The 10043-nt window shown below is 61.3% G+C and overlaps 1 protein-coding gene across 1 annotated transcript in view; it reads right to left on the bottom strand.

Moving 5' to 3' along the window:
- Positions 1–716: 716 nt before the first annotated feature.
- Positions 717–10043, bottom strand: part of IL21R (interleukin 21 receptor) — a 30247-nt gene continuing 20920 nt past the window's right edge. The window contains exons 4-9 of the mRNA XM_019512806.1: positions 9321–9508; positions 8086–8237; positions 7468–7648; positions 6227–6356; positions 5367–5451; positions 717–2412 (exon numbers count right to left, since the gene is read on the bottom strand). Coding sequence (XP_019368351.1) covers positions 1546–2412; positions 5367–5451; positions 6227–6356; positions 7468–7648; positions 8086–8237; positions 9321–9508 — 1603 coding nt within the window. The 3' untranslated portion in view covers positions 717–1545. The remainder of the gene's footprint in view (positions 2413–5366; positions 5452–6226; positions 6357–7467; positions 7649–8085; positions 8238–9320; positions 9509–10043) is intronic.

The raw sequence follows: 10043 nt of genomic DNA, 5'->3' as shown, positions 1-10043 counted from the left end.
ACAAGCTGGCGGAGGGTAGATTTAGGCTAGATATCAGGAGGCGTGACTTCACGGTCAGGGCGGCTAGGATCTGGAACCAACTTCCAAGAGAAGTGGTGCTGGCTCCTACCCTGGGGGTCTTTAAGAGGAGGCTAGATGAACACCTTGCTGGGGTCATTTGACCCCAGTACTCTTTCCTGCCACGGCAGGGGGTTGGACTCGATGATCTGCTCAGGTCCCTTCCGGGCCGAGAAACTATGAAACTTGTCTGATGCCAGGCATTGATGAGCTCAGGCCAGGCAGCTGCCCCTGGCAGGCAGGTCCTCAGCCACGGCATCCCTGGGGGCTCGGGTGGTCTCAGGCCTGGGGCCCTGCTCCCCCATCATCACGCGTCACCCCACGCGCAGTGGCTTAAGGTCCCATCTCTGCCCTGGGGCCGGGATATTGCAGGAAACCAGCACAGGAGAGACAGGAAGGAGTTTATTTGCACCCAGTGAGGAGGGGGCCCTGCCTCACTCAGGACGTGCACCCTGATGAAAGGACAGCGATCAGGGCTGTTCCTGCGGTTCCTGCCAGTCCAAATGCCACTGGTGCCCAGCAGACACTGCAGGAGCAGGCCCTCACGCTCGTTAGCACCGGCACATTAGCAGTAAGCACAGGTGCCCCAAGCAACACACCAGCAGCTGCCCGGGCACCAGGGGACGCATCCATCCTGTGCTGCAGGCAGGGGCAGCCCAGGGGCCATCCCGCGCAGTTATGCTACAGCAGTGCCCACGGGCCCCGCCAAGCCAAGCCAAGGTGCACAAGCTGTGTGAGCGCAGCCCCACCAAACGACCGGCCCATGAAGGCTTGTATGAATCCAAAGGCCACGGACACGTGACACTGAGCAGGACATATTTAAGGTGTTTGGGAGGTGGTGGGGACGCATCTGGAAGCAGGAGAGGGCCCAGAGCAGCAGCTGCCAAGCCCTAGAGAGACCCAGGCTGCATTCAGCCCCTTGCATGCTACAGTTCGGGTGAAGGCCACGCGGGGTGACTCCCGCCTCGCTGACAAAAGGATGTGATTCGGGGCCTCTACAGCTAAAAGTATGAGCTGCTACTGAGGGAGTTAAGGGCCAAGGGTGGGAACTATCACAGGAGCCGCATGCCAAGGGGGACTTGCAGAGCCCACGCACGAGGGAGCAGCAGCCGCCGCCACCGTCATTCATGGGGAACAGCGGGGAATGGTCAGTTTAAAGTCTCATTGTCTCTACAAGCCAGGCTCAAAATGTCCTGTGCATTTGCTTCAGTGAAAGGCAGGTCCTGAGATATGTCTGCTTTTCCTGGACTGGGTCCACAGCTCCGTGGGCAGGAGCTGGACTTGGGAAGCTGCCAGACCCCTGAGTGAGTTTAAGCTGATGTGACACAACCCCAGGAAAAGGCTGATCTCTGTGGGTCTGCCAGCTCACATCACCGTTCGCACCAAATGCACTTTGTTCTGCTCTGATGGTGTTGCTGAGCCCTGGTCAGTCCTTGCCTGGGAGCTGTGTGACGAACAGCACCACAGCCCTGAGCACGTGCCTGGTACTCAGCCTGGTGGTGTCCCGGCGACTGGGGTGGCAGGACGGCAGGAGACCCACTGTTTGACGTAGCTCCGTGGGAAGTCTGAGACTTCCTTGTCCAGCGTGACGGACCCTGGGTCAGTCTGACTGCTCCTCTCAAACTCGCAGTCCACAGGGCTGCCACAGTCGGAGTCCACAAAGCCACTGTCAATGGTGTCCAGGTCCAGGCAGATGGTTGGGTACCCGTCGATGGTCCTCTCACTGCGCGGGAAGCCGTAGCCCTCCATGTCGGACGTGCTGTCACCCCCGGGGGAAGGCAGACAAGTGGGGCTGCCCAAGTCCCAGTCATTGGGATGCAGACAAAGGGCTCCCAAGATGCCACCCACCCCTTCCCCCTGCAAGAAGTCCATGGACACAGAGCCCGAGGCAACAACCTTGTCCTGGGTGCTCAGGTCAGCTGCCACCATTGCGCTGGAGCTGTCTCTGCCATCACCATCAAGGTCCAGCTTGGGGTAGCCATCCTCTCCATTGCCAGCGCTTTCATCACCCAATGGCTCGTGACCCCGGGAAGCACTGTGACAGCGGCACTGGGAAGAACATGGCATGAACTCATCGGCCACAGTGACGGTGTCGATGGAGAGGTGGCCGTAGGACCGGTCTGGGGTCCCGTGGCTGCTGTTCAGACTGGACAGCAGGGACAGACTGTCCGGGCCACACACTGCCAGGCCGGATCCACAGGACTTGCCAGGGGGGTCCTTCCTCAGCAATCTCTTCTCCTCCTTGGGGACATCGCTGGACAGGTGCTTGCTGTAGACTTCCAGCACTTCGGGGAGAACAGTGCCCCAGTCAAATAAATCCAGGGTCACCTTGGTGCAGGACACGCCGACCCACTTCTGTACAAAAACACATGCACACACACAGGTTACTACTGCTGCCCTTGGCCGAGCGGGAGCTGGCACCCCGCTGTGCTGGGCAGGGGTGGCAGGGCTGAGCAAGGGCCCTGTACACAAGTGCCATAAGTCCCTGGGAGCAGCGGGGATCCAGGGCCGTGACAGCGGTGCCGCAGCCCTGGCGGCACTCGTGTTGTATACGTGGACACAGCTCTATAAAGCTCTCAGCTCCCTGGTTTTGCATTCTCCCCTCTGCCCTTTGGGCTCCGGGCAGCCAATGCCCCCTGCTTCTTCTGGCCAAGCACTTGGCTTTTCCAGCCAGCGCTGGCCCTGGCTCTGCTTGGCCTCGGGCAGACTGAGCCTTCTCCGGGCCTGCTCCCTGTGGCAGGGCCCAGCCCCAGCTGGTCCCCTCCACTCTGCTCGGGTCCCTGTGGGTTGTGTCGCATGTAAGTCCTTGTGTGTGAGCCCCTCAGGACCAGGTGCACACCTCTGGTCTGAGAGGTGCCTTGCTGCTCCTGACACCAAACCAAAAATACTCTTCCAACCACAGCAGACCTCAGGCATTGCTCCCGCAAGCCTGTGACAATCCATGCTCTTAGTCTGAAGGCAGGGAGATGCAGTATGGCCCTGCCCGGCTTGCATCCACTGTATTAGGGAGCCAGCAGAGCCGGGAGCCGCACGCAGGGCTGGGAAGGAGGACACCTGGGGTCTGTCCTCGCTTCAGCCGCTGTCCCACTGGGCAACTCGAGACAAAGGTTTTCTGTCTCTGTGCATCAGCCAATGGGGCAAGGACACTGCCCTCCGCAGTCAAGGGCTTCGATACCTGCTGCTAGGAAAAGCTGTGCCAGGGCCAGGCATTACTACCGTACCAGTCGCACTACGCTGGGTGTCCGGCTAGCATCTGGGGAGTGTTGGGCCCAAGCTGGCACTACGCTGGGTGTCCGGCTGGCATCTGGGGAGTGTTGGGCCCAAGCTGCTTCCCACTGCATGGAGAGCGAGGCACCTGGGGCAGTGCTGGGAAACAGATTGGTGTGTTTCTAGCCATGGGGAAAGTCTCCCTTGCAGAGGAAAGGGCCTGGCTTGTGTTAATCTATTGATAAGTGGGTGCAAGGAGGTTCTCCCACCTGCTCAGCCAGGCTCAGAGACTCTTTGGAGAAAAGGACAGGAGCTCTGGAGACAGGCCATTCCCACCTCTCACTGACAGCAATCTCTTCCTATGCCCCAGGGCCAGCACCGCGGAGCGCAGAGAGCAGGCAGCGCTCCTCCACTTCCACTTCTCTGTCACTGCACCTGAGTCTCCAAAGGCGCCATCAGCGCCGGGTGACGGGAGTCTCATGTTCGCTACCTGCCAAGTCCCAAGCCCTGTTGCTGCCTTTCCCCCTGCACAGCCAGGAGATGCCTCCTACCGTACCTGCAGGAATGCTTTGGCAACCTGCGTGTGCTACAGACTGTGGCTGGGCAAGCCCTAAAGCAGGTGCATCGTGGCAGCTGGTAAAGTTCCTGCTCAGGTGCTAGCAAGGTCACCACATCCTCTCCGAAGCCTGTGCCTGTGCAGCCAGAGCTGTGCTGCGTGGGCGACTTTGTCTTTGCTCTGCACATTCATTCACTTCCCAGAAGCACCTCAGCTTCAGCCAGGGTGGGACTGAGAACGGAGCGGCTGGCTCGCCACCTCCCGCAGCAGGGGCAGCCCAAGCAGGGGCAGATGGGCTGCAGTGCTCCACCCCGGGCTGTGGCTGTGGCTGCGGGCCCTCTGGGAGGACCAGAGCTCGTGGCAGCAGGAGGATTTGTCTCCACCGTAACAGCTTGCTCATGGCTCCTTCAGCTCCTCGGAGTCCCCGGGCAGGGGGCCCAAGCAGCGCAGCGTCCAGCTCTGAGTGGTCAGCACCAGCTGTTTGCAGGAGAGGCTGGACCCCCCTTGCCCTTCCTTCACAGGTGCTGCCTCTCCTCACCTAGTTCAACCAGATCAGAAGGGGAGGAAAGGCCCATCAGTGGGTGTTGAGCTTGCTCGACAGAGGCAGCCTCTGAATCAAGACTTCCTGAACCTTGGGGTGAGTGCTGGGACCTGCACGGGGGGGGCAGGGGGTAGAGATGTGGACATGCCCTGTGCACCCACCCCTCAGCACCCAGTCCCTGCCTCCGTGGCAGACAGGATGCTGGGCTGCATGGACCTGTGGTGTGAGCAGAGCAAAGCATTTGTGTGTCCTTAAGTGGCACACACTGTCTGCGCATGTCCTGAATGTCTGCCCCTCGCTTCTGAGAGAGGGAAGGGGGCACGCAGGGCCCCACCCATCCAGTCCCAGGAGCAAGTATGTCCTAGAGCCATCCTGGCACAGCCCCTGGCCTGACCCACCTTCCAGAGAGGCACAGAGGTGCAGGCGGCCGTTTCGGGTTATCAGCAGTAAAGGAGGCAAGAGGAGAGCAAAAGGCCTGATATACAGAGCTGGGGGCACCTGCAAGAGAGTTGCAACCCGGCTGCAAGCAGGCTGTACAAGCCCAGAGCATGAGATGTGAAATGTTACCCCAACCATCTCTTTGGGGTGGGCTAAAGCCTCTATGCTCAGTACAAGGAAACACGAGCCCTGCTGGGGGAGCAGGTGTGTCTCCAAAAAGGAGCAGAAAAGCAGCAGAAACAAGAGATGCATGAAGTGTCCCTGATAAGAGCTGCTGTAACAACAGGAAATTGCGCAGGAAAGAGATAGCAAGACATCTGCATTCAGATGCCAGCGTGGCTCCCATTCGCCCACGGCTCCGCAGGGCTTGCTCTGGCTTTGGCACTTAACACCATGCTTGAGCTTCCCTCGGCCTCCTCTGCACCCCTGACCCTGCAAGCTGGAGGGTCGTGATAAGGCCCCGTCCTCACCCACGCGCCGCTTGACATTCTCCCCACCCACTGCTTTCCTCTGGAAACCCCCGGGCTCTAGAGCGGTGACAAGCCCACCAGCTCAGGCATGGCATACCTTGAAATCGCCATTGTGCACCATGTAAAGCGGCTTGAAGAAGGGAGCTGGGTTCGGGATGAAAATCTTCATCTTCTCCTGCAGGCTGGAGCAGCAGAGAGCACAAGTTCAGTTTTGAGCAGGTGTCACCCAGCGCCCCACGCCCCAGGGTCTGGCCGCTGGCATCAACGGCCCAGGCGTGCCAGCCTCACTACGGGAGCCCTGGGGCAGACACCGTGGAAGGGGCCAGCCTCGTGCTCCGCAGGGCAGAAAGGGTGACCTCAGCTGTCCCTCGCCGTGTGCTCGGGCTGGCCCCGCGCTCCCTGGCGCTCAGGCCCCAGCCCCTTGGGAACACAAGTCTTTGTGCCCCAAGCTGATGGGACCCAGGCTGGGAGGGGGCCATCGCCTGAAGTCACAGTTGCTGCCCCCAGAAGAAATGTGGTCTCCCCAACTCCACTGCTGGACATGGTGCCAGGACCTGCCACAGTTTCCCAGAGCCCAGGCGCCCGAGGCCCTCACGCCGCCTGGCCTGGTGCGGGTTGCAGAGCCCAAGACAGAAGCTGGGCCCTGCTCACCCCGGCTGCGCTCTGCAGCCCGGCAGTGTCGGCCGCCCGGGAGCAGCCTCCAGCAGAGGGCAGAGCGCGCCCGAGAACTGAGCCCGGCTCCAGCAAAGCCCCAGCTCGAAGGGCAGGGTCAGGCTGGGCTTTGCAGAGGAGATCAGGCTGCCTGGAAAGGAGCCTCCCCATCCTGGGCTCCTGCGTGGGGAGAGCTGCAGCCCGGGCCTTGGACGTCCCGGGTTCATTGGCATCCCAAGACCCACAGAATCGGAGGCGGCCCGAGGCCAGGTCAGAGGGGCAGGGCCCCCAGCCCCACGCTCTCACCTGCGGTGCTTGGTCAGCAGCAGCGTGATGGAGACAGCGGCCACCAGGATGATGCCCAGCACCAGCAGCCACCCCGATCCCAATTCCGATCCCGATCCTGATCCTGATCCTGGTCCCCTTGTCTGAGCAACTGAGGGAAGAACAGGCAGGGTCAGGGGGTGGCTTGGGCAGGAATGAGCAGGAAAGGACAGGCTGGAGAAGCTCAGGGTTTTTCCCAGGAGGGGCCGGCTCTCTGGAGACAGGGGCCTGCCTGGAGCAGGGCCTCAGGCAGCGCCAAGTCCCACATGCCCGGCCATGTCCCGGGGATGCCATGCTGCAAACAGCAGGACTCTGGCGGGAGTCAGAGCAAAGCCTCGTGCCCCCGCTGTCCTGGGCTCTCCTCCTTCCCAGCTGCCCAGGCCTCCAGGGAAAGGGGAATGGGCTGAGAGATGGGAGCAGCCTGGGGAGCGCTGGAGGGATACAGAGGTGTCCTATGGGCTGGGCTGATGTCCCAGCTCTGTAACACCATGGGAAGCACTCCCAGGGCACGAGGCTGCCAGGGGCCAGGTGGGTCACGGAGCCCAGCCCCTGCTCACAGGCACCAGACTGCAGAGTCCTGCACAAAGGCTCCTCCAATGGCTCTGAGCTCTGGCAGCAACTCTGGGAGCCAGCCAGCTCCGCGCTTGGCACTGGGCTGCCAGCTCGTTGAACCGCGTGGCCAGGGAAGCACCTGGAGCTTGAGCTGTGAGCAGGCCCGTCTCCACCCAGGGATCTGGACGCAGGTCCTGAGCACTGGTGCTGGGGCCTGCCTGTCCTAGAGCATCCCAGGGGCAGGCAGTGGGACCAAGAAGATCTGGCAGTAACCAGCTCCGCTATCCTTGCCGTGCACCCTTTACGGATCGGCAAACCCGTGCAAAGCACCCAGGCAGCAGCAGCACCTTGTTATCCAGACCCACTGCGCCCCCCAGGCCTCCCAGTTGCCCCCATACAGCAGGCTTTTCTGCATGCCCCACAGCTGCCTCCGTGGCTCCTTGTCCCTGCACGAGCGCTGAGGGGCCCTGGCCCGAGGTCTGTGCAGGGGATGTGAACCGCGTGACCATGGCCTGCGTGGGTTCAGCTCTTTCCTGTCAGTGACACCGAATGGTTTTGCTAACCTACCACTTTTCTCAAGTGGTTTTACTGTATTTCTGGAAAGTGCTTGCTAGCATCAGACAGCTGCGGGGACAAGCAGAAAAGCAGCACGGGCCGGGGGGTGTATTTACCCTGAGGGCTGGTTGTCAGTCTCAGTGGGGGGCTCCACTCGCTCCATACGCCGTGGTACAAGTCCCTGCTGGCCTGGGGCCTGGCTCGCACCTGCAGCTCATACTCGGTGCCCGCTTCGAATTCGAGGGACAGGAGCACCAGGCTCCGCTTGTCCTCGGGTATTGTCTTCGTCCTCTGGTTCTGCGCAAGGGAAAGTGCCGGAGCGTCAGGGCTGGCGTGGGGCACAGCTGCCGCCCATGCCAGCCCCAACGCTGGGGCAAGCGTCACGGGGAGCAGGAGGGGAGGGAGAGGCTGCTTCTCTCTGCCTTTGCCCAGTCACTTCTCTGAGGGCTGTGGTGGGCCGCAGCACTAGCTGGGGGAGCGTCCGTCTGGTGACAGTCAGGCCAGAGCCTGAGACAAGCGAGCCAGAAGCCTCCCCCCAAACCTAGCTCCTTTCCGACACAGGGATCCCTTGCCCCAGTGCCCGCAGGTCCTGCCCCTTCCAGCGTTTCCAGCTGAGGCCAGTGAATGAAACCACTGCCCACGCCCCGAGGATGTAGCGTCTCCTCCCTGCCCCTCCTGTCAGAGCCGGGGTGCTGGCCCGGGCTGTGCCATGGGCATCCTCACTCCCCTCCTACCTCCCAGGGGTCACTCCTCTTCTTGTACCGCAGCTCATACTCCAGCTCGTCGCCCAGGAGGTAATAGTCTGGGTGCTGGTAGATGGTTTCCCAAGAGATATTGTATTTGTCGGAGAATGTGGCCGTCAGGTTGAAGGGTGGGGAGGGCTTAACTGTGGAGGGAGCACAGCAAGGCAGGCTGAGGCCTCGCGCTGACGTGACCCCGAGGACACAGCAAATGCCAGAGCCACCACCTCCCCTGCAATCCACCCCCAGCAGCACGGTGGCAAGGGTCCCACTGACACCCAGCCCCGGCGTTCGAGAGGAGCGGGGACGGCGGCTGGGCCTCCCTGCTTGCAGCGGAGAGGGGGAGCCTGGCACCTCACCCAGCGCAGTGGCCCGGTGCCCCCACAGGTGCGGGGCAGGGCTCCCAGGTCAGCTCCTGCCTGCCTGCCTGGGTGCAATGGAGCAACGCTGGGCCAGGGAGTCAGTGCAAACTCCTCTTCACGAGCGCTCAGAAAAACAGACCGCTATCCCACTTCAAGCGCACAAGCCCATGCCTCCACGTGTGCGTACATGTGACACTAGCTGGCAGCCTGCACTCATCACCCAGTTTCCTTTCCAGAACAACACAGGCATTGAAACCCTGCCAGCCCCAGGCCTACGTGCAACGTGTGCCTGATGCACCAGAGCTACCTGGCTGCTGGGCACCCGCTGGCCTTGCAGCCAAGCTGCCTCGGAGCTGAACTGGCAACACAGCCCGGCCTCCCCCTCCCCCTTGGCACGAGGATGAGTGGCCCCAGCAAGAGCCTGCTTGAGCAGGGGAGAGGGTCTGCCTGCCTGTGTGACTGCAGTGCCCTGTCTGTGGCAACAGTGTCACGTTCCTCTTTGCTGCCCCACAGGAAAGGTTGCTGAGGGTTGCAGGGGGAAGTCCGTGGCACACTCTGTGTGCACGACATCCCTCTGTCGCTTTTGGTCCTGGCTAAAAAGCCCACTCTGGCTTTGCTCAGATACGGAGCAGACCCAAGTGAGAACGGTCCCCTGCTACCGCACGAAGAAGAGACAGCGAGGGACTGTGACAGTGAGGACACGGGGCTTGCTGGCCTCCTGCTACACTCCCCCACCGGCCAGCGTCAGGTCAGGTCTGAGCCAGAACCTGTCAGGACCAGCCTGGGGTAGCCAGGAGGACACGCACCCCTCGGATGCTGCCATGGATGCAGTTCCCAAACACCAGACCCATCCATGCTTGCACTCACTGCTATCAGCCAGGAGAAAGTTCCTGCAGCTCTTGGAAGCTGCATGCTGCCCCTCGGCCAGCTTGGCCACGCACACCGTGAACGTGTCTTCAGTGAAGAAATGCGTCTGGTCCTCGTAGCACACGTATTGCACGTGGGTGCTGTTTCTGGAGAGCTCTGCCAGGCTCCAGGAGATGTTGTCTTTGTCCCTTCAGAAACCAAGTGCACAAACACGTTGTGCTGCAGCGGGGCCAGTCCCTGGCTTGCTCTATGCAGCTAAAGAACAAGGCAGCAGAGGCGCTCGGGGAAAGCAAGAGGGGCAAAGACATGTCCACAGGGAAATTCACTTCTGAACTCAAATAAATAGCTGAAGGAAAACCTGCAGGCTCCATTGACTGCACCCTGAGTGGGGTTGGGAGAAGGAACCTGTCGCTGAAACAAGCAGGAAGCCAGCGCTGAGGTGCTGGCACGTGCAGGGAGGTGGCGGAGAGGGGAACCCAGGATAATGTGCAGCCTGGCAGGGGTTGTGTGGCCACTTTCCCTCTGGGAAATCCCTGTAAGCGAGACCTCGCCTGGCGAGAAGGCAGAGGAGGGACTTAAACGGTGGGAGTCTACTACAGACCTCCCAACCAGGGAGAGGAGCTTGACCAGGAATTCTTGGGTCAGCTCACAGAGGTAGTGAAGGCTAAGGATGTGGGAGTCATGGGGGACCTGAACTTCCTGGACATCTGCTGGGAAGAGCAG

The sequence above is a fragment of the Gavialis gangeticus genome, unplaced genomic scaffold (assembly GCF_001723915.1).
Source record: "Gavialis gangeticus isolate Ggan-Ray unplaced genomic scaffold, GavGan_comp1, whole genome shotgun sequence".
Lineage (NCBI taxonomy): Eukaryota > Metazoa > Chordata > Crocodylia > Gavialidae > Gavialis > Gavialis gangeticus.
This window is presented reverse-complemented; position numbering and strand designations above follow the sequence as displayed.